This window comes from Ischnura elegans, chromosome 4 (genome assembly GCF_921293095.1).
Source record: "Ischnura elegans chromosome 4, ioIscEleg1.1, whole genome shotgun sequence".
NCBI lineage: Eukaryota > Metazoa > Arthropoda > Insecta > Odonata > Coenagrionidae > Ischnura > Ischnura elegans.
The window spans coordinates 28,711,121-28,736,193 of record NC_060249.1 but is presented as its reverse complement, the minus strand read 5'-3'; the positions used below and the strand labels follow the sequence as shown (position 1 = coordinate 28,736,193).

The 25,073-nt window shown below is 39.1% G+C and overlaps 1 protein-coding gene across 2 annotated transcripts in view; it reads right to left on the bottom strand.

Annotated features, from left to right (window-relative positions):
- The window catches only part of LOC124157205 (phosphatidylinositol 5-phosphate 4-kinase type-2 alpha), a 101,148-nt gene that overhangs the window by 11,429 nt on the left and 64,646 nt on the right, over positions 1 to 25,073 (bottom strand). The window contains exons 3-5 of one of the 2 annotated variants that reach the window (XM_046531749.1): positions 5,591 to 5,701; positions 2,237 to 2,419; positions 690 to 828 (exon numbers count right to left, since the gene is read on the bottom strand). In XM_046531749.1, the coding sequence (XP_046387705.1) occupies positions 690 to 828; positions 2,237 to 2,419; positions 5,591 to 5,701 (433 nt within the window). The remainder of the gene's footprint in view (positions 1 to 689; positions 829 to 2,236; positions 2,420 to 5,590; positions 5,702 to 25,073) is intronic. The other variant, XM_046531750.1, reaches the window with a different exon arrangement.

Here is a 25,073-nt window from a genome sequence, read left to right as displayed (position 1 = left end):
GACACATTTTTTCCTCACTCCTATAACGAACTTTTGAGGCCCCCTCAGGCCCCATGGAGTCGGTGCTACTTGGAATGAAAAAGTGCTAGACATGATGGGTGAGAAAAGGAATCTGCTGAATGATAAAAAGGATACATATAATTTGCATGGAACACATACTAAGGGGAGAGAGAATGCCAAAAAAGTGACACGAAGGGAATGATTTTAGGTAGGTGGGAGGAGAAGTATACGGTTTTAAGACAATGGGGAGCAATGGCTTGTCATCGATTCGAAGGAAGAAATAGTATGGTAAGGGATTAGACACAATAAAAAAGTGCATCACAAAGAAGAAAAATACTTTAACTTGAAGAATACAAGGGATAGTAATCTCACAACCTTATCCCTGACAATTATTTTAGACTGCTTAAAATAAAAATTTATAGTGCCAATGTAATTAATTTATTGAGATTCTAAAAGATTACTATTGAGATTCTAAAAGTCATTTCCAAGAGAAGCAGTTCCAAAATGCTAATATTTTTCTTTATGGGCAAAAAAAATTTGAACTAAACAGTAAATTAATTGTTATACAAAAAATGGTAGGAAATTGTACGTGAAAATAAACAATAAAAGCCTTCATAGATGGAAAATAGAAGCAAGAAAACAATGCCATAAAATGGCTGAAATAAAATACAAATATTTATGACACCTACAGGATGATAGTGCTTGAGAAATGAATGCATCCGTTCCACCTCTTCACTGGTTAAAGTCTTCACTATAAACAACTTGTCCCATGACTGATAAAACTTGGCACCACTTTTCCCAGGAGAGTCAACCAACACTGGTTGTGACCTGCAATGTTGAAAAAAATATACGTTACCATCATGACAGGGCCAAACATCTCAATTCACACAAATGAGAGCAGTAAGGGCCATTTTAAGCCCAGGTTTTCAAAACTTTCATGGTGTTTCATGCTCCAGGCATTGCCTTCACATCCAAATAAACACCATTTTAACTAGAATCTCAACAAAGATAGGAAACATTAGAAATACATCTAATGTGAACGTCCATGAATTGATGGACAATTGAAAATAAATTGACCCATGATTTATTCCCGACAATTATGCATAGACACGTCTACCCTGAATGATTTACAACATGCCATATCAGAAAATCACACACATATGACAACTAAAATTTGATAAGATAGTCTCTGATAGTAAAAAGATGGGGTGCATCTAAGTAAACAAAGAATTACAAACATTTGGATACTTTCATGCATCACATACCAAAAATTTCAAAAACTTTCATGGAGATTTTATCACATACACACTCCCAAAAATCCAATTTTTCCCAACTCTGCATTCACCAGCCTTATTTCAGTTCTTTTTGTACTCTGATAGAACTATCACCATCTACAGAAGATTATTAAATGACTCCACGAGCCACAGAGCACTCGTAACAGGCTTTCTTCAAAGCATTTTCACCAGTAAATTCTTTATTTTCTTATATTTAATGGCAAACAATACAATGAAAATATCTCACTTCACTATTTGAGAGTAATTATCCTTTCCTTTTTCACAACCTATCAATCTAATGCATAACAAAAAATTGAAGCAAATGACATCCATTGAAGCCCTGCCTTCCTCAATGACTACACATAACATACTTTTAGATCCACACTGGTTCCCCACAAAATTCAGAGCTAGGAAAAAACACCTTGCAAAAATTCCTTTCAAAATACAGATGAATGAGAAATACTTGACGAAATCATACACAACTTAAAATGTGGAGTAATTAAATCATTCAAACACATTCCTACAACTTGAAGACATAATGTTATTCATACCTCAATAATAAGGGAAAAAATCTGTTAGTATTTCAGTGTAAGTATTAATCACAATGAAAGAAACACACATACCAGTCAATGTAATGTATAAAGCTGAAACTGACAACATATTCCAATTCCATACCGTTATACCACACTTTAGTTCAAAAGATGCATGGAATCAATAGTAAACTTTTTTTAGCTGAACACAGATTACACGAGACAATAAAAAGGTTATTTCTCAAGTAACAGAGGTGGTTTCTAAGTCCTTGCACAAATTCTAGTCAACAATCTTGCAAGTGTCCTGACTATATCAGACTTTAAAAAGGTATTCCACAAGAAGCATTTCAATTTAGGAGAGGCACACATCAGCATTGCTGAAACAGCTGCAAAACATGACTCACTAGCAGATGACAATTCACACTGACTGACCTCGACTCCTCGTGGAGGGTCGTACACTCACGACAGGGCCTCTTCCTGGCCAATACTGTGGCGCCCTCACCTTGCACAGCCTTTGAACAGCCACAGTCGCCGCCACCCATGCATTTCCTGAACGCTGACCCCGGATTCCTCAAGCTCTGCTGCGTGCTTGACGCTACATCAATTGCCGACACACTAGCACACACAACATACACAAACACGCCAGCACTTAGCTAAAGCGAAAGCAGTTGAATAACATGAAAACTGACCTGCACAAAATTTTGTTACAGCCAGAAAGTTAACGGCAAACTTTAAATCAAAAATATTTCCATAGAATGATAAAATGGTGGTTTAATAGCTAACAAAAACTAATGGAATGAAAATAAAACAGAAGTACACAATTAATTACCTAATTTAGCAAAGGAAACATATAAATCACTCTAGTATTATTTAATAACAATTAAATGACAATATTAATGACTATATTTGAATTACATATTTTAAAACTATAATTTCCCACCATTTCATGACTACAACATTATTTTCAACAATTTTCATTTTAACTTCAGGTCTCCTGCAAGTTTATTTGAACTGGTAGAACTTATTTACCTTATAAGTAATTTTTATTATCATGCAATTATATGAAAGTAAACTATTTTGAAATTTTTAATAATGTGGTTGAAAATACGCATTAGAAGGGGCTGGATTGGTAAAGCCCTGATTGTCGAGGTGGAGGGTCATTGACCGAGAGAGACTTAGCTCTGGCAATCTGTTTTCTTTCCAGAATACAATTCCAAGAGCTGTTGATCGTTTAACACATCTCGATATATCTCCGTTGAAATTCTCCCATTCTAACGGCATCTCTATTGCCTCTTTTGTAAATCAATCCCAAAATTAATCAGATTGCGATAACAATCTGGTACCATGCCAACTAAGTTTTGACCTTTACTTAGGCTAGGTATGCTTGACAATCGCTGATTTTTCCAGTTAACTAAGCTTTTCATTTTCTTTCAGTCGAGTGTATACAGAACGACTTGCCCCATGTAGATGTCAACAAATAAATGTAGGCTTTTATAAATCCCAGAGTCACAAGGCTAACCCAATCCTTTGCCCTCACAAGGATATCTCAGAACTTTTCTGTTAGTCGACAGATAGTTTCGATGCCATACCTCCACAAAACTCTCAAAATGTTACCTGAAATGGTGGATACAGAGGGCAATAAGGCCATGTCCATCAATTTAGTGAGGTCATCCTCAAAACTTGACCACCGTGAAATATCAGGGGACCTTTTGAAGGCCAACCATATCTATCGTATTGTATATCCATTCTGGTGGAAGGTTTTCTTAAAAAAAAACTCGTGCTAATTGCACATGTAATTTATTACAGCTGGTGTACTGTGCATGAAAAGCTGGTACATTCCCCTTAAAAGCAAGAATTACAGATAAAGCTTTAAGTTACATAATAAATTAGTGAAAGATATCTGTTGAACTTCAACAGGTGGTGAATGCAAAAATACGGCTTTACAATTATTACAGCAAAGGTAAACTGTTATCAGTGGTTTTGGTTAAAGCAGTTTCACATTTATAAATGTTTTGAATGCATGTTCACACCTAGTTGTTACTGTTAATTTCCATTTTTGAAATAGGATAGAAATATTACATTTGGATCTAAGAATGCAATATTCAAAATAAAACACTGGGTATAGAAAAATTTAGCTAAATGATTATTTACACATTCCTTTTCCAGCGCAATGATAAAAATTATAAACTAATATCTGGAGCATAAGTAACTTAACAGCCCATGAAAAAGGTCTGCACAACATTCAATGTTTTTTTAAGGGAGTAAAAAAGTTCACATCAATTGGGTGAAATAACCCCATAAATTATTTTTGGCCAAAAACTATTCTTTGTGAGCCAACACATTTCACAAGGAATTGAATTAATGCTGACAGTTTAATGGCTCAATATTCAGTATTTTGGGATATGCAATGATGAATGAGTGAATCAGTCAGTCTGGACACCTTCATTGATAAAATATATAATATCATATTACATCATAATAAATTAGTCAATATTGTTTTTTAGGATGGTTATGCTTTTATAAATTATAAATGCTTTAGTGAAATCGTTTTAGGTATTCATATGCTCCCATATAATCGTTCAGCACCATTATGTATTAAAATTTGTGGAAAAAGCTATGTAACATGAGAGATCTAATCTTTCTCATCCCTCCCATCAGAGTAAAATCATTTTATCAATAAAAAGCATCAGAGAATATTAAAAAGTATGTAGCTGAAATATTAATCTCAGCTCTATCTAAGTTTTACCTATAATTCTCATTCAAACAAAATTTAATAACTCTTCATACACAATCACTAACTCTAATAAATTACATCTGCACATTATCACTTTTTTAATTAATTTATTCATTGTTATTTCAGTAATTATGGCAAGACATAGAATACGGAGTATAATCATATGACACCAAAGAACCATGGAGTGGAATATTAACCACCTTCATGCCATCACATTGAGACAGATTTTTTACATATTAAAGTTTTAAGTATACAACTCTTTTATAGCTTAACAAAAACATACATATATACCAAAAAACTGTACATCAGATGTCAGCAATTATGATAATGTTTAATCCCCTAGGTTTTCAAGTCTTCAATGACATACATCCTCGTAACTAATACAACCAAAGAGACCAACAGCACATTAACACGTTGCGTACAGATGGCGAGAATTCTCGTCATTTTTTTCCCGAACGTTCCGGATGGATGACGAAGATTCTCGTCATTTAGGCGCATCAACCTATACAATTTTAAAGCATACAATATATATTCGTTAGTACGTTTTCAGTTGTTGTTCGTTATTCATAATGAATTGATGCATCATAACGTTTGATTGGATAAAGTTAATTCTAAAAATTAGCTTTTTAACCATGTTTAAACCAAAGGCATTATGTCCTAATAGGCACATATTTCCAATCTCGGCGTTCCCAGGAATTTAAATACCCCGGTACACAACGTGTTAAGAGAAGGAAGGTATAAAATCAACTTAACACTGCAGATTAAAAATCTGCACTCTTGAACCGCTGAAATGAATCACCTAACCTGCTAGTCACTCCTGTGATTCAGAAGAGACAACAGTGACGTGATAAGATGAACCTGAGTCACATTCGAGCTTCCCCGTCAGTGGTCACATTGCTATTTTAGCACCTTAAAAATTATTCCTAACGTAAGCAATTTGGAAGCAAAAAAACCATGCAATTACCAATGACTGTGGAGGAAATAATACAAATGAGCGATTCATCTAACAAGAACATTTTTATCCTAATTTTTAAGCAAAGCCGTGTACACACCTTGTCATTGACTCCTTGTAGTCCTGATCATCGATTCCAAACCTTTCCCGGAGGTTCCTGAAGACAAGCGGGCAGTACTCTTTGACTTTAAAATGGCTGGGCATATTCTCCCTGAAAAGATAAAGTGAATAATTAATCAAAAATTTATTCCATGAAGACACACAAAAAGTATATAAATTACTTCAGCTATGAGGGTCCGCTGCAATGCAAAATTCTGTCTCTCAGCATGGCTACCGAGCTGACCTTAGGGCAATCTGAATTATCATGCCATATTCAGTTCATAACAACTGAAATCATATAAGTGCTCTCCTCATCAGAATTTGAGTTGGCTGGCAGGCAGGCACCAGTCAGTCAACTGCTTTATAGGCAATCATTTCATTTCCTGCATATCTACCCACAGAGAGAGAGAGAGACAGGGAGAAAGGGAGCAATGATTTCATTTTGGGGCAGCATCAACTAAGGGAGATGGTGAAAATCCATTCCGTGAAAATAAAATGAAAGTGATATGAATATTAGCATGAGAAGATTCAAAAAGTAATATTAATTGGTAATTTGTAGTTGGCACTCAATTAAAGTTGCTAGATATAATTTACATTTGTTAGGGTGAATAAACCAACAATACATATAAAAACTATAAAAAATTGTCCTTCCACTGGTTTTCAAAAGAATCAAATTCTTAGGCAAGTAAAAATATTATTAATATTAGTGACCAACTTTTAATTATTTGTGAAAGACTATATCATTACACAAAAGTGGCACCAGCATCATATTCAGGATCAGCTAAGACAAAGAAAAACAATCGAAAGCAGCTGAAAATTATTCCTAATCAATTCAAATAGAAATTACAATTTAGGACAGTTAATCGCATGTTAAATATTTTTCGGATTTGAGTATTAAGTGCTGAAATACCGGAATCCATTCCGTCACCAGATTTTTATTTAACAGATTACCGGAATCCATTTGGACGATTTGATAAAAGCGATAGGACGATAGGAAAGATACGCGATGGGATATAAAAAAGGACGGATTTAAACGGAATAATTGGGAGGCAATGACGCATTTCGCGGCGCCCTTACAAGCGCCGGACCCCGAGGGATAGTCGACGCCCTCCTTGAAGGGGTGGGGAGGAACTTCCAAGCCAAAAGATTAACCACTCGCCCGGGCGAAATCACATTTTGACCCACTCGGAGCCTGGACCTTATCAACTGCTTCCGCTGTTTTCTCTCTCTCTCTCTCTCTCCGTCATCTTCCCAATTTCCTATCGCGAGCGACGGGTCCGCGCGGAGCGTTTTTGGCAACCGAATGAAATTCGATTGCCCGAAAAGCAACGTTGCGTCGTAGGGCTCCTTTATTAACGAGAAAACGAATTTTCGAGGCCCACGAATTTTTGCTGTTTTAAGGCGATTTTTAATGCTAGAGTAGTCATTCACGATTTTTTCTATGATTTATAAACGCTGACAGACCTCTCCATCACGTGTAAAACTGCGAACAAAAATGAACATCGGAAAACTCGCATTCGCAAAAATCAAGGAATTATATGAACCGAAGAAGTTTTTCTCCCGGTTTAGCATGATCACGCTAATCAGCACACTTCTTTTTAGATAATTCTTTGACTTACGAGTCGCATTCCGTATTTTGATACAACAGAAAGGTAAAGGGAGATTAAATGATATGCAAATGGCATCATCTAATCAGTACGATGTTCCTTCTGTTCTTAATGACGCTTTTTATACTAGCAATACCAATAGAATTTGATGCAGAAATCAGAAAATATTGACGTGTGTGATTTCTTACCGTCCGCATAAAAATTATTGCTATGATGTCTAACCTGACGGTTAAACAGGGATGAATTTCACTTGCCCTGCCAAAGGAAAACTATTCACCTGGAACGAGAAAGAAGCCCGCACATACGGCCCGTGAAATTGTTACTGAGTAGTGCTGAAATCTTCCCAAACTTTCCCATTCGCCTAAGTCCAAATTCCAGACATTGTGATTTGCTTCTCTAGGAAATTCATGCGAAGAAAACATTTTAATTTATTGTTTAACTATGTGACTTGATTCAAGGAGACATATTTGAAACAGAAAGGAATGGATTGAAAAGACAAGCTGCGTAATACGCAAAAGATAAAATAATGTGAGACAATAGGGACACGCAATGACCTCACATCTGTAAATAAATGACCGATAAAGACGCTAAGGCAAGCAAATGCGCCAATGAGAAATACAGATTTGACGGCCGATTGCCGATGAAACTAATCCCTGGCGAGAGGTAACCTCTGACGCCAACTTGAGGGGCAATGCGCAATCCAATTTCCACGTCATTCGCCTGTCAAAATCCTCTTCCACGAATCGAAGTTCGATTTCCACGGATGAAATGAAATTCAGAGCTCCAAACCTGAAGGTAATTGCAAGATTACAGCCACCGAAAAACGTCCGAGGACGCAATATAATCACTGTTAGCGAATTACACACGAGGAAGGGAAAATTAACCTCTTCATTTCCAGAGAAAAATTTCCATTTTTTTGGTAAATCATGAAAGGACCACGGAATGGAGATCAAACATCTTTTTCCCCAAATAATCAAGGAAATCAGAAAACCTGAACTTACAAATAAGATACATGATGAACCACGAATGCCACCATTAATGCTAATCAATATTCCTCTTCACGGATACAGTTATGGTACCCTATACCTCAAATCATTCTATTTAGGATTTGCTGTTTTCCCGGGGGTACGATACGAATGAAGGTAGCTGACCTAGGACATTTGGGCCATGGAAGACATGGCCACGTAGAAAACTCGAGAAACCTTCATCATTTATACTATTTACCGTAACTTCACAGTTAAATAAATCACATTAATAGCAAAATATAAACAGTCCTTAATTCCTTCAGAACAAAAATATATCTGACCGAAATTACTCTATATTTGTACCTGGTATTTAGAAACATTAAATTCTTGAAAACCATTAAACTTAGCTTAATGAATTGACTGCAAAAAATATTAATTAAGAACTAATGGAATATTTCAAAAAGGTAAGTGAGGAGAGCTAAGATTAAAGTAACATGATAATATTGTAGATCTAAAATGTTATATAATTGTAGAAGTTCACGTAACTTAACTAAATCTCTAATTTTAGACGCTTAGAGGTCGAGTGTAACATGTCGAACAAATATTGGTGGGTTTTTATGACTTAACTGAGAACGAGGAGGGTGGCTTGAATGTAAGCACCTAATAATATTTTATCGATAAACATCAAGGTCAAAGATCGCAGGAAGCGAAATATTTTTGCGAGTCACGTCAAGTTTTCCAATAATATTAAAATAGAAAGCAATGACACAGAATTCGCACGAAGTTGCGAACCTTTGATAAATTATCTCTCCATCATTAGTGGACACAGTTTAATTTTCGTTCCACCCGCCAATTTGAATGAGTTCTCGACGTACCTCGATTTGGGGCTATTGTGCTGGTGCCCGCAGCATTTTACGTGTTGCGAAATTTTGTTGCGGTAGCATGCGCTTACACAATAATCTTTAAAACCCTCCTTAAACGATATATTAAAACGCAAAAGTTAATTTGCAAATGCATGCAGTCGAGAGGGAACTTGAAAATGCACCGCGTAAAAATTCACTTTTACGACGGCGCGAGCAAAAAATAGAACCTGTTCTTGGTTCATGCGTATGCGATCCCTTCCGTAAAAACCATTCACGTAAATTTAGTACCTACATGAGCCCGTGCAAGTTCATTTAATCGTGTAGTAATGATCGTATCACGAAATTAGACTTGCTACAAAACTTTCTATAGGTTTTCCTCCAAATCCTACAGTTCTGACGGGCCCAGATTCGCTCTGAGGGGCAGAACCACAAAATGGATGATGAAAAAAAATGGATGCTATACTACTACCCCGAGAAGATCCAAGGATTCATCCAGTGTAACCGGCGCCAGGGCACATTTTTTATATCCATACACCTTATAAACTACTTCCACTACTCTACATCAGTCACGATTTCCACGGATAAAGATACAAGTACTAAGGAACATGGGTAACGTAGTATAAAGGCCTCATGTCGAAAAATGCCATAATTAAAAACCCAATGCATTATGTATCAAGATTAGTTGCCTGATATGGTTATTGAATACAAGATTTGGCCTTGAAATACATTTTCCAAAATTAAAAATTATATTAGTTAGCCTATATTCATTGCGCCTACCTTGGTATGCACAGGAGTCACAGTCATGCGGTACTTTAAACTTGCGTGAGAGAGATTGGAATGGAACTGAGGTAAAATGCGTCCCGCGTCAAAGACGCAGCTCTAGACTTGAGGGGTAATGATTGTGTACAGAGGGTTATTGGTGACTCGATTGCATAAGTGAATTATTCTGTGTGCCAAAGGCGAATGTTTTCTTAAGGTGGAGAAGATTAAGAGCCGCGTGAATTGTGGGAAGAATACAGCAGGTAGCACTTAATCCATGTCACGGAATGGGAGTTTGACAATGGATGTAATAGCTGAGGAGAGCACCAGAGACTTGATCCCAATAAATTTGAACGAAAGTGAGACTTAAGTTAATATTGACACAAGGCTACACGCCTAAAACGGCAAGAGGGAAGTGTTTGCGTTATAGGATGACGAGATACGGCTAATAATGAGTTCCTCGGGAAAGAAAATGGACAGCTTAATAATTAGCCCAAAAAATAGGGGTACCCTTGCATAAATTGCCAACAAGCTGAAAATTTGCATGAACCTTAAGGATACCACTCCAATGAAATCCTGAAAAGTCCCCATCGATCCCGTGTGTGCAAAAATTTTTATTCAAGGTCAAAGGTCACAAAAATGAGTTTTTTGCATTTTTTCGCCAAACGGTTAGTTTTATGATAAAAATTGCTCAGACCCAAATTGTAGATCAGAAATTTATCTACAAATTTGTCATTTCACTTTTTTCTCTAAGATTTACCGTTTCTAAGAAAAAGCCATTCGAATGTAGGCTGGAGCTGTATTCTCCGTAATATGCATGACTATATTGTTGCGCTCTCCGAACATTATTGGACGCGTAACAGCCTACATTCGAATGGCTATTATGACGAAATTCGCGGCTTTTTCCAGGTTTTTTCACGGTAGACAAAATTCACGGCTTATTCACGTTTTTAAGGTTTTCACGGTTGAGTGGGAACCCTGATGACGCTACACGCTATACTGTTTTGAGCACTACCACACCAGTGATGGAATGCTGGCACCAGGGATTGGCTCTAACCAACAGTGCACAATTCATTGTGTGACAAAGTAATGCGACCGCAGAGCTATTAGAACAAGCGTGATTGCTTACACCAAAGGAATAGCATAAAGGAGGCCCCAGTCCGTCCCGTAGAACCTTGATTAATGTTGAATTCCAGTCGAATATTAATCGCTTTTCTTAACATCCACGGCGCGGCGATGAATACAGAGGGATCCATTTATCACCGATGTTTGAAATAAAGTACATGCAAGAAGGAGGAATAGAATTGGAACATTATGGATTTAATAGATCATACCATCAAATTTCGGTTAGCAGCACCAGTTACACGTTGTTTCCGTGAGAAAATCGGATCGCTCAGCCATCAGCGTCGCGAGTGGCGAGTAGCAAACCGAATTAACTCCGCGGTGGGGTAAAATCAACTAAGAGGCCGACTGGGCAATTCTCTATTGCAATATTCGTGGCTTACGGTCCGATTGACACTGCAGTCAGCGCACTCACGAGGAATCGGCCATCTCTATAAGCATATGAATCGCCTCTTTCCCACAACCCACGTCATCGAGACGGAGATAATTCGCTGGAAACGTGTTTTTTTCGGCAGAAAAATACGACACTCCCGTCTGCCGTCCCACGCCCCGGCAGTAAAAAAAATGAATAAATAAATCGCCTGGCGCGCCCGTGATCTTATTTAAATTTAAAAAAGAGGCGTGGGAGGGAGGCGTAGCGAAGGGGCAAATCGGCAGCACGTGGAGTGTTGGAAGGGGGGGGGGGGGGGGGCGGGCGGGGAGCGTGATAAGGGAAGTGGAGGTGCGGTGGGAGTGAATGCGGCACGGGCGCCCTTGTTCCATCGCGTGTGCAGATTGACGCCCGGAGAACAAAAAGACAATAGACAGCCGATTGGACGGATTCGGGCGGAATTCGGGAGCTGACCCCAGCGACCAAATAGGGGGGGGGGAGGGAGGGTGAGGCCTTCCGATTGGAGTGGATGGCAACTGCTGGAGAGGGCCAGGGGCGGATTAAGGTCGCTGTTTCGGAGGGTCCCGGCTCAATGCTTTCGGAGGCTCCTTGGCCGTGAGCCGCACAAAAAAGGGACCTATATTTTACATGAGAGTATTAAATACAAAAATGATACCGATAACTTAGTTCCGAGGGAAATCCAGGATAGCGATATTTACACGATTTTAATTCATCAGGTAACAAATTTAAAATAGACAGATGACCTTCACTTGGGTTAGTTAACGAGCTAATAGATAAAAATATAAAACAAATGGTAGCATCAAAATAAAAAAAATATGTCATGGCATTGTAAACACGAACACCGTTAGTAATCGCCACCTATCGAATGAAAACCCTAGATACCCAAGGCCACATTTGACAAAAAGAAGAGGAAGCAATAGATACAGAGATATCGATAATAGCAGGAAATATGATTGATTGCATGCATTAGTTGAAAATATTGCACGCCATGAAATAGTACCCTGAATACATATTAGAAATTCCACCAACTATCAATTGAACAAACATTCATCAAGAATGTGACGCACGTTAAATAATAATGTTTACGACTAAGTCATCGGAAACATAAAGTTGCAATAAGGTAGATGTATTTTTATTTAGATGCCTGTGATCGATCGCCTCGACTCAATAGTTTGATGGTACAAATAGTGTAAGTAAGAACGTAAAAGCTTTGAGCACTGTGATCGTGTAAAATATCTATTTCCTAAGGGCTTCAAAGGAATGTTGATAGTGCCCACTACATTAAATAATGCATTATTTGCATAAATGATTATGCTACTCGCTTTCCAGTAGGCTAAACATAATGAATCGTTCCCAATCCTCAGCAATTTTCGTTTTTGATTTATCAAAATGCAACAGACAATCACAAATGGTAGTAGCTGGTCTCCCAGAAACTACGTCACCTGTCTCGATGTAATGGAAGTCACAAAAATTACATTACTAAAATTTTTGTCTTTTTGGGAGCGATGAATTGCTTTACTGGTCCGTGATGTATGAAATTACGATATGATTTTCCGACACGTGTACCGCCAAATTCGTTGAATGACATCAATATCATATTTTACGCAAAAAATATTACTTACAAGAACATTTTTTATTTTGCAATCGAATTATACACTCATTTGCGTCATACTTAATACGACTATTAAAAGTTATAACATCATTTAAATATTCATGAGAACAGCTTGAGGATTAGATTTTCCCCTTTCATCCCGGGATATCAAAAAATAAATAAAAATTGAGTGACTGAAAGTTTCACACATATCCGCACATTTTCAGAAAAAGGGATCCAGCTACCTTGAGGGCTGGCCTCTTCGGTGTGGAGGGGGTGGGTGGGAGCAGGTGGCGAGCCGCCTTGATGACTGCAGTGCGACTGGAGCGGCCGCCACACGAAGGGAGGGAGGGAGGGAGGAAGACTCGGAGAGACTACGGGAAGGAGGCGACCCGACCAACGGACGGGCGAATTTATTCGTCCGCACCAAATTTAGACCGTCACGTCCATTTTGCCCGTAAGTCATTATTCGGATGCGGATTCGAAACGTTGAGAGGCAAACGCGATGACTCTCACGACACGCCCAAGTTCATAGCCATCAATCCGACTTGGCCATCTGTCGCAAACTTACCGCATCAGTCACACTGATGCGACAAAACCAGCAGAGAATTTATGCTACAAATAAGTAAAAATTATTAGAATATGCCTACTCGCATTTAAAAAATATCCTGAACCAAGATAATAACGTGAGTGAAATTATCATATGGAATGAAATGAAATTAAATGAAATTTCGTTTATAACTACTCTATAGCTTTACACCTAACCCTAAAAATCCAACGAAGATCACAAGTGGCTGGAGCTGAACGAAGAATTCAAGGTGAGAGTGTATAGAAAAGAGAAACAGCGACGGACCGGGAGAAAATCGAAGTATTCCGGTCCGCAAGGAAAGCGGATGAGAAGGGCTATCGAGGGGAGATGAAGTCCGCGCCACTAAGAAGGAAGGACGTTGAGCAAGTCAGGTGTGGAGGGCGGAGATCGGGCATTTGGAAGAGATGAAAAGAGGTATCTTGCATTGAAAAATACAATCGTGCAAGATGAGTCCAACTGGGCGTGATAGGTAAGTAATTGATTTTACATCTTTCACCTACTAACATTCTAAATCACTACTAAGAAATATAAACTTTTGAAATTTTCTCGTTTTCATGAAACGGCAAGTATTGGTATAAATTATTTGCAAGGAGGTATTGGAAATGAGAATCAAAGCAATAATACGTTAATGTAAAATCCTCTGCGTACTCCCAAAGAAACAAATTTCAGCAAAAATAATGTGACTTTACAGGAAATCGACCATATGAATCGTGCATTTCCAAAACGTTGTAAATGCCAAATTTGGAAAACTTTTCATACTAAAACAGGCTGTGAATAGAATTTTTATTAAAAATAACAGATACAACCTATCTTTAAAATAACAAATACTTCAAAAATAATTTTATGTGTTATTCACCCACTCAATAATAATATTTTTCTTTGCAAAATGTGTTTTTTCTTCTTCCGGTAAAATTTTACTCTTGGCACTTACAACGTTTTGGAAAAGCACGATTCATATATTTCCCAAAAGCTAGAAAGGCATAACATCATTTCCTTTCCTACATGTGAAACTTTCCGTTTTACACCAAAATATTATTTTATTGTCACTTTTTGTTTTCCGCGAAAAAAAATCCAATTTCTTGTCTAGCGACATACGAGCTCCAAAACAAAGGTGAATCTCATATTGATTTAGAACCAATGGGACTAGATGGTTATGGCACAAAATAATCCTTTTCAGAGATCCTGAATCACGGTGGAGTCAGTGACAAAGTTTCGACCGGTCAAACTGCGTGACGCTAAGAGGAGAAATTCGAACGCACCCAGGTCCAAAACTACAAGCACAATTGCTCACGCTCAGAGTGAGTCCAAGTTGTTATCTAACGAAATTAGGGGCAGATCGAAATTTCACAAACATTCACGCAACTGTTACCCTCGCCAGAATTGAAGTCGCATTTCCACCTTTCTAAAATAAGGCAAGAACGAACGAGGCACACCGCAATTACTTCAGGAAACTGGACGGACGAAAGGTATTTTTACAGGGAAAAATAACTGAAAATAAAACAAAATATTCAAGCCAGGACATCCATCCAATATGAATTCCCTCATCTTTAACTTTCGCCATTTAATGATACACTGGCTTAGCTTCCTGTCAGTCATAAGGTACGAGATATATTCACTAATAGTGAAAAAAATGCTTTCTACGGTTTGCTTAACAAACTGTACGCGATCATATCATTACTCATGTGATGATTCGTAACTTAGATATAAGATGACTATATTAAAAAAAAACATATATTTGGTTCTACGAAACCCTTCGTAATCATCATCGCCATGTTATTATAAAAATATTCTGCCCATTAAGTCAGGTTTCCATGGTGTGTATAAGAAATATTCTGGCAGACTCCCTTTTCTTCATGTACTTCCCTCTTGAATTCACAACAAGGCCTACTCCCTTTCAATCTATAAAAAAGTCCTATTTTCTTCCTTCCTCTCCCTCGTTTACCTCATTCAGCATTCTGGTAGTCTCCACTTCCCTCATAGACTTCTCTCTTCAATTCAAAATAAGGCCTATTACCTTTCATTCCATATAGAAATCCTGTTCTCTTCCTTCCTCTCCATTGTTTACCAAACATTCTACACTAATTTCACCATATCCTCCCCACTCAGTACTTGTTTCATGCATAGCTTCCATCTCCTCCGTGTCTCATCTAGAATCTGCCTCTCCTCACCCACAACGTCCAGCACTTAGTCGTTCCTCCTCCACTCCGTCCACTTCACTCTCTCCATTCTTCTCCAGACCCACATCTCGAACGCCTCCAGTCTTCTCTCATCCTCCCTCCTAAGTGTCCATGTTTCCGCACCGTTAAGTGTTACACTCCAGATTAGACTGTTTCCCCACCTACTAAATTAAACACCTAATTAAAATTATAAGGCAATGCTCAAAGCCAATGTAAATAATTTTGCATGTTCGTTAGCGAGACCGCGTTTGTAGATGCATACAAAAGGAAAACGCATAAGTACGTATCAATTTTCGGTGAAAGATTTTCGATAACTCACGCAAGTCCTGGAATACTTCTTCGAATCTGTCATAAGAACCATTAACTTATCATTTTTAGGCGTAAGTTTCCTTCCCGAGGTGTGGAAACGATAGTTTAAGTACGAATTGCTTCATTCCCAATCAAATGAGCGTGTAACAGTACCTACCAGGCAAAGCTCTAAATAAACAGCAAAAAATTGGGGAGTAAATATTTGAACCAGGATATGAGGAAAGGAGTATGAACAGAGTGGTCTGTGAGCAGTTGTTTAGAGGAAGGCAGGGAAAATAGAAGCTTCACGATACTAAACAGAACTCTGGCGAAAGGAGATCTAAATTTGAATATTTCCTGACATGTGCATTATACACATGTCAGCCTATCATGCTTGTTCACCTCGATAACACTCATTGTATCCAATGATGAAATAAAAAAGCAACAAATTAAATTGAGCTAATCTTGAAAACAGACCTTCTGGTTTAACCTTGACACTGAAGTACGAAGCACGCTATTAACAAGCTGAACCGTCTCAAGCTTCACTCGTTGGCATCCATTCACCACGGAAAGAAGTAGAACTACTGCTACGCAAATTCTTTTGAAATTTTAAACCTCCCTTGTGACGTGGATATAGACATCTTGCTCCACTATCAACAACATAAACTGATGAAACTAACGCAATACAGTTGACCAACTAAGTATTGCCCATTTATTAGAGCGATCCACATATTGGTCATTTTTATTACAATATACGACATGCTCATGCGGGATACCATGCGTTAAAATTTTTTGAAGAGTGAAGGATCAAAAGCGACATGCCCGCGGTGTCAGGCTCAGCTAAGGTAGACGAAGTAAAAAGAGTAATAAATCATGGAAGATACTGCGGAATGTTTGTGAGGGGTGAAAATTATTTTCCCAGACTATAGGTGGCGCAATAAAATAAAAATCCAGATACGAACGGGCACCTGTCTAAGCAAAAGCCGCCGCAACACGGAGGAGGGGAAAGAGGCAAGAGAAGTTCATATCTTCCGTCCTACCTGTTGCCTGCTGTGGGCGACGTCACCTGTAGCAAATCTGTCCGAAGCGCAAATGATCGCGACGATTTCGCGTCTTCGCCATTATCATCGAAAACCTTCGACGTTCAAAGACACCAGCGTGGAATAAAATTCATGTGGCATTACTTTCGGGAGGAGTCAACACTACGTCCGGTTTCTTTTGAGCTTATTCCTTCGAGATTACCATTCAGGAGAAAGCAGCAAAACTACTAATACACAACAGTGATATCAAGTTCAGCTGAACCTTTACTGCACTACCTGCATCCGCAACTGTAATTTCGGCTTCACAACTAAAATTCAGGCTTCATAAAATCCAATCGAAAAACAGAAGCACTAATTTTTGCCCAGCACAACAGAAAGTATGGGCGACTGGAACTATTTGGAAACGGTTTCAGGTTTTACAATTTTGCCTTATCTAGGACAATTTCGATTTCGTTCATATTTTTATTTATTTTTATCACCCCGAAAACAGCACTAATTGGCCTTTACAACAGGATTATAACAAAAAAATAGACGACTACAAATGAACATTCCCTTGATAAGGGCAATCTACCCAGGCAGGACTCGAACCCGCTACCTTCAGAGTGGCAGGCGAGGAATGTACCAAGCTTCCACCGAGGTCGGCGATATAAATTGAAGGATACGAAAATGACACAATCTTAACCAAATCAATACATTTTGCCAATTGCGTATACGTATACCTTTTGTTTAAAAGTAAATTTTTAAATGTAACACCAAACCAATTGATAAAGAGGCAGAAAACGCGTTATAATAGAATAAAATGTTCCCTCTTCATGATATCAATGCTTTCAGGATACTAAGTTTTCTAAAACTTATTCTCTAGAATTGAATTTATTGCCAGCCTTTCCCCATTATGTTTTCCCGCGAATTTCGCGAGAGGCATACACAGTATAAAATAATATAATACACGAAATATGAGCACAATTCTACGTTTCGAGATTCTATCGACATTCACACAGCTTCATGACTCAGGCGCGGCTTATACGAGGAAAATGATATTAAAATGAAAACACTTGCCATCAGTAGACGAGCTTTTGCTATCAGCTAGATGCATGCGTTCGCTAGACGCGGAGCTCCAGTTTTGCGCATAATAATCATTGCGCTGAAAAATCAAACTTATAAAATCTGAACATGGAGCGAAGTGGAATCTGTGCATACTGAAATAATGGTGTTCTATGGGCAACAAAATCACCGGTATGTAGCCACAACATCGTTGTCACATTAAACCCGGTAAGGGGTCAAAATTTATTTGGTGGAAAATTACACATTATTTTATCAAAATCTCAGTTGATTAAACAGCTCATTTGGCATCTTACTTTCGCTTTCGGGAATCGTCTGAGGTGTCTCGATAAGGAAAAATAAAGCCCATATTTTGAAAGGTTAAAAAATTGAGCTATCCTTCATATGGTTCGACTATGACAGCGGCGAGAGAAGCACCTCGTGATAATCCCGCATCACTGAACCAGCGTTATCACCATCCTGACCCCGCAAAGCTTTTCGAACAATCCGTCCCAGCTGTCATACCAGTGGCGAGCACCTTTTTTTCCTCTCTCACACTCTCCGAAGCACAAGACCACCATCCCGCGCCTATCGACCAATCGAGTTTCTGCCACGGAGTGACGAGGTCAGTGCGAAAGCACCACCTCAATCCCCTTCCTCAATCCCCGAGATGATGATCGGATGCGCCTGGGGCCATGGTGCATGCACGACGGATCCGCCCCCGTCGCATGACACGAAAAGCGTGACCAGAAGCGGGACCAGAAAGCAATTAGCGGAGCCTGAATTCTTTCTTCCACGGCCCTCTCAAGTCCTTAACGAGTCGTCGAGTGGTGACGCGGAATCCAAAGCCCATTCGCGAACACTTTTCCGGCTGCACTCCGCATTCAAAAGCGTAGGTGATTCTCTACTCAACGTCAGTGAGCTCCCGGGCGACGAGCGTGCATTAGAATTCGATGGAAATGGTCCATTTCGGTTCCAATCCATCACCGAGGGCGACTCCGACAATGTGTCCCGTGACGTAAGGACGAAATGAATGGGAATCGACCGCTCATTCCGGCGTGATAAATTTCTGCCGCATGATGAAACATTTATTCATAAATGAGATCGCTGAAGATAATTAAAAAACGCTACCCGTGATTAAATGATGCGACCGCTTTAATTTTAGGGATGAAAAGTTTTCGGGGGTGAACCGAAGGCAAGCGTGTGGATTCGTAAGTGTAACGCGAACCAATTATTTTGGCACGTGGAGCAGGCAGGGCAATATGATCAACTCCATGGTAGGTTTGGATAAAAGGGTCCAAAATGCTGAAAAAGATTACTTTAAAAGCAGAAGAGAATAGACAAGCCCTGATTTTACCACGTTACTGGTTCCCACTTCATAGACTACGATCCGTAAAACTTTTCCTGCGCGCCGCGCCGACTGTGTTCCATCTGTTCTATCAATTATTATCTCGAACTTTCATATTTCATAGATATACTTATGCATCAAAATATATAATTTTGAACGCTAGTCTAATATTATTTTTAAAATAAATTTTCTCAAGTCTCTCCTAAAAATAAAAAAAATAACTATCTCCGCCGATGGGTTGATGAAAGTCAAGAGAGAAGCTACTTCTAATATGCACACAATTTGGCAATCAATGCCTATGGGTTCGCCATCATCTGCTTTAGACATTGGATTAACAATAAAAATATATGAATATAATGAGAATAATTACATTATGAAGGCAACGAATATTTGTAAAGCAAAAAAAAAAGAAAACACCGCAGCATTGGGAATTCGGTTCACCAATGCCTATTTAAAATCAACAGATTTAGGCGTTACTTGGTGGAACGATGAGATATTCATGGTGAAATAAAAACACAGTACTATTCCACAAACTTATATTTTTGCAGTCTACTAGTTTCGACGTTTACACCGTCATTATCAAGACTAACTCAAGTGTTAGTCTTGATAATGACGGTGTAAACGTCGAAACTAGTAGACAGCAAAAATATAAGTTTGTGGAATAGTACTGTGTTTTTATTTCACCATGAATGCCTATTTAAATGAAAGTACAAGAAGTGTACTCCAACACGGTCATCTAGCGCAATAAAGTTCCAATCTTCAATCCATAAGGTGCCTTTGAGTACTTTCTATTTGAACTACCTAGACCAAAGGAAGAAAATCCTTCCTCTAACAACTCGTGCCTCACCGACGCAAGAACAGAGGATTTCTTCGAAAGATCGACTATACGCGACGCAGGCGATCACTCACGCAAGACAGGCGGGTTTACGAGCGAGAAAAATGCAAGATCACACCAGCGGCCGGGGAATTCTCCCAGGAGAATTGCTCCAGGGTGTTCCCTAGGGAACACACGTGCCAGCTTCGGTATCCCAGTTCACCTTGACCTTGGCACGGGAGTGGGGGGAGAACCAAGGGGTCGGGAGCAAGCCAGAGGAACGGGGGTGGAGGAGCTTCGGGGGGGAATGCGCACGAGGAAATTCCTGGATACTGGGAGCTATAGATGTTCGAACATAACCCTCAATAGGGGATGAGCGAGACCCAGGGTATGCAGTGGAAAAACATCTCATTAGAGCTTCGAAGAATAATGCGGCTCAAATGCGTACATGGAAGTAAATGAGACCTTAAATAACACGAATTAAAGTAAACAAACCGAGATAAAAAAGGATACCCTAAGCCGATAAGTGATATTGCATTTATCAAAAGAAAATAAAAACGAAAAAGTTAACCAAGGAAGTAATTAAGCCGCGAATCAAGCGCTTGAATTCTTCGACGAACAATCTTATCGGAATAAGGTTTTTCACTTCCGTTCGCGTTATCACTGTTCACTGGATATCCATCCACAGAAATAAACCTTAATATTCAAATGATAAGGATGAAAGACTAATAGCACAAAATGGCCGACTGGATTTTTCCACAAAAATAGTCTTTTAATTTTATCTGAGGAAAACAACTTCAACTTACAGTAGCGTAAGCACGAGTTATCCCATGAGAGGTAGATTATAAAAAAGAGGTAAGGGCAATGTTGCCGCGTCAGAAATATAAACATCTCCAGTCAAAGATGAACAAAAAGAATGTTCAGCAGAGATAGGCTTCAATACACCATTCAAAGTAATTAAGAAAGAAGGGATATTTCCAAGTATTCCTGAAGATCCACGAAAAAGTAACAACGCGCGGTAACGTTGCGTGGGAAAGCGAGGATGAGGGTTGCAAACGGGAGACAGCGATTGGCCGAGCGGACAAGTGAAGTGACCAAGGTCCTCAGCCCCCTATCTTCTGTCATGGGACAACTCTGGACGGCTCGACAGTAAATGCGTCCTCGGAAAATTCCACATCCAAATAATATAAACATTAGATTTGAACTATTGAGAACACACTTGATTTCATCATGATAAAGAAGGTTGAAAAATATATTGAACAAAATTATATATTTTGGAAATAATTGCATTGTATACTTAGTATATAGTATGCCGCTTTGATAATGCTGATAATCACCTCCGATACTGATTTCTCCATGGAGTGTACTGCACAAATATTTCATGCCATAAAAAATGGTGACGCAAAAAAATTAATAAAAAATCATAAATCGGAAAAAGAATTAGGAATGCCTCCCCCAGACGTATAATCATTATTTTCGACCTGAATTATATTTACATTAATTGTACGAGAAGAAGCATTTACGATCTCGAATGCAGAGAAGTTAATCCAGTGATAGCGCCCTTTTCATTGCTATCTTTGCATCTCAATCTAGCCCTCATATGCAACAAAACTAAAGCTAGCAGTTATCACATAGAAGAAAATAATTATTTTATGATTATTAAAGGAATTTTAGATGACCCAACAAATCCCAAAAACCAGAAACAGAGAAAAACGAAAATTAATTTGCATCAGCATGTGAAAGAATACGTAGGGGCTCAAAAAATCTAGTTCACTACGGTTTCCAGTTAAACGTAACAGTTAACTAATTTAAACGATTACTTACAAAAACATGATAAGAGTCATAGATTTAGCAGCAAGGATGAAAAAAATTAAAACAAATCAAATTCAATCATAAAAACTCTCATGAAGGTCCATGTGGCTCATGCAGATATCATGACGCAACGGACGGCCGCGGGCGAGACAAAAAGCACCAGTAGAGATGACAAAAAACCTCATTTCACAGCACAACAGCACGTGACGACTTCCCATCCGACTACGATGCAGCATGGAATTCGCACCACTCTCGGGGGAGAAGAGGGAAGCGGCTTCTACTCACTCAGCACGCCAATTAACGCAGTCTCCTACCCATGGAGCAAGTCAACAGACGTACTAGTACTTTCTCTGGTATGACTCCAATCTCCGTCTTAGAACACGAGCAACATCGTCTCCGATGCATCCCAACGGCACTTCGAACTACCACCCGGATACTGGTTATGATTGCTTCCGCAAGATGATTCTGTTGCCCAGGCGAATGAAACCCATGGCGCAGGTAGGTCACATGGCGCAGTGTTGATTTTTTTACAACAATGGTCTCGTTCGGTCAGACCTGATGTGGCAGTTCATTTAAAGAACTCGGTAGATGAAATATAAGTTTCTCTAAAAATAGAGACGAAAAATAAATCTTCCCCGTCATTCTCTCGTAAGTTTAAAATAAGAAAACGCGAAAGCTACCACCCGATTTTCATGAGTTAGTTACGTCATTAGAACTCTAGTTCATAAACTCGATCAAAAAGAACTTTACCTTAATGGAAGGATTCGCTCATAAGAGGGCAAGCATTATCAAACCACACGAGATGGTGACATTATCAACTCATCGGCGAAAGTTTTCCTCGCGAACACTCAAGAAGTAAAAGACAAATAAAAAAAAAGCCTCATCATTTATGCAAAAATATTACAATCGACGGCGAAGAAAAATTTGTGAATAAGCCAATTATTACCATTTGATGACTAAAGTGCCGCACAAATCCTAATGGGAGAGATAAAATTTATGTACTCCTCACCTGCCTTATCTGACGGAATTACTTGAAGGGAGAGACCAACGCCAGAGCCATCATGGCGAAACATAAACAAACTAATCGCAGAAATAAATAAACATTAGCTGAACGAGTAAGCAAGGCATGATGACCGGCTGTCCCAGTTTTTCGCCGCCGCGCCGTCTCTCTCCTGCGTCGGATGAAATGTACATGGTCCTTATGTACGGACCGTTTATAAATGGTCCTTATATAAGGACCATGGAAATGTAGCTCCACTAATTTTCTAAGCAGCGCGCTAGTAAGCGAAAATGCAATGAATTTAAGAAACATTGGCATAACTTACAGTTTTATGAACTTCTGACAAGAATGTTCAATTATCTCAAAAATATGGAGTACTAATCTAGGCGCAGTAGGTATATATTTCAATCCCCAGAATGAGGGATAATTATCATCTATTCTAGGTAATTATTGATAACGAAACTCTACGAAAAAAAACTGAAGAAAACTGACAGATAAACCCGCGGTATTATCGTCAGCGATATAACTGGGGTACGGTGTATTCTAAATTCTTCCCCGCACAGCACATCACGCCACCGCAACGGGCATGGAGAGAACGAGCTAGGGGAGGCAATTACTGAAAAGAGATTGAACCCTTCGAGGGGTAATGGCAGGGTTCTTTCATTTCAGCTCCTTGAGGAGCGGGGTGGGGGCGCGGCGCGTGGCCAAGGATCTCTCCAGGGGTCTCTCTCTTTTTCTCTGAAAGAAGGGAGGGGAGAGGAGAGGGGGTGGCGAGAGGGGGAGGAGGATGGGGAGTGACAGAGAGGGTGGGGGGGCAGAGTGTGGGGTAGGAGGCAGCGTGAGAGAGCGCGGCCGCGCGAGTCAATTACTGCACTCATGTATCCATCTGCCGCCGCTGGCGTGGACCGCCGCGCCGGCCTCATCCCGTATAATCGCGCGACCCCTCGCACACGCCCCCGTTGACCGGGCCGCCGGACTACGAAAGTGAGCGGAGAGTCGAGAACGGAGTCGCAATGAATAGTGCTGCACTTTGCATTCAAATTCGCCACCGCGCATTTGCCATCCATCAGTTCAAATTTACGGTGTGAGAGCCCTATAAAACATTAATCAATTAATAGAGCAATCTTAGTGAATGATAGCCGTTTCAAATAAAAATAATTATAATTTATACCAATGAAATAATATTTACGAGCTAGGGCTGTAAGTGTACGTACACAATTTAGGCTAAATCATGACCTAAGTTGGTAGTAGACATAATGTCCTATTTGCGACTTACAGTCAAAGTCTACTCTTTAAAAAATTAACTGTAGGATAAATATAACGACTGATCATTATTTTTACTAGTATCGTCATGAAGTTAGCACACTTCTTATAACATGTGAGAAAATTGGTCGGTAAGAGTTACTCTTCATCGAAATAGAAGTTAATTTATTCCAAGAGCGACGAATTTAGTCATATCGGATACAAGTGAAAATACAAAATGTCTTAAATACTTGATATTAGCGTAAATATTAATTCCATCATATGACTCCCAAACTGACCAAAACTAAAGCAGTTTCATTAGAATACAAACACAAATATAGGAGAGCAGATGGACCAAAAATGTCTATCCCCAATATACTTGAAAAGTGCTCCTGAAAGAACATTTAACTCGCCATAACTAATTTTTCGTCTTTTATTACAGCTTTGTCCCTTTAGTTTTAATTTTTGAACATTGTAGCAGGATTTCATCAATGAGTTCCTTTAGTTCGAATAAAAACCCCAATTCCAGAGAGGGCCCTCAAAATAATATATCATGGAAAGAGAGTTTCACGTTCCCACAACTAGCTTTGAGTTATAAAATTCGCTACAGTAGCACTAAATCATAAAAATGCACTAGGCTGCGAATGATTTTCTTCTAGGTTACCTCAAAATCCTTATTAGTTATGATGTCGTAATTGAGAGGTAAAATTTGGATTCAGTACACCGAATTCCGTCAACAACGGATTGTGTGATTAATGGTACTACTGACTAACTACTACATGGTACTAACTTAATAGTCCACTCTTTTACACAAATACACTATCTACAAAATTAGACA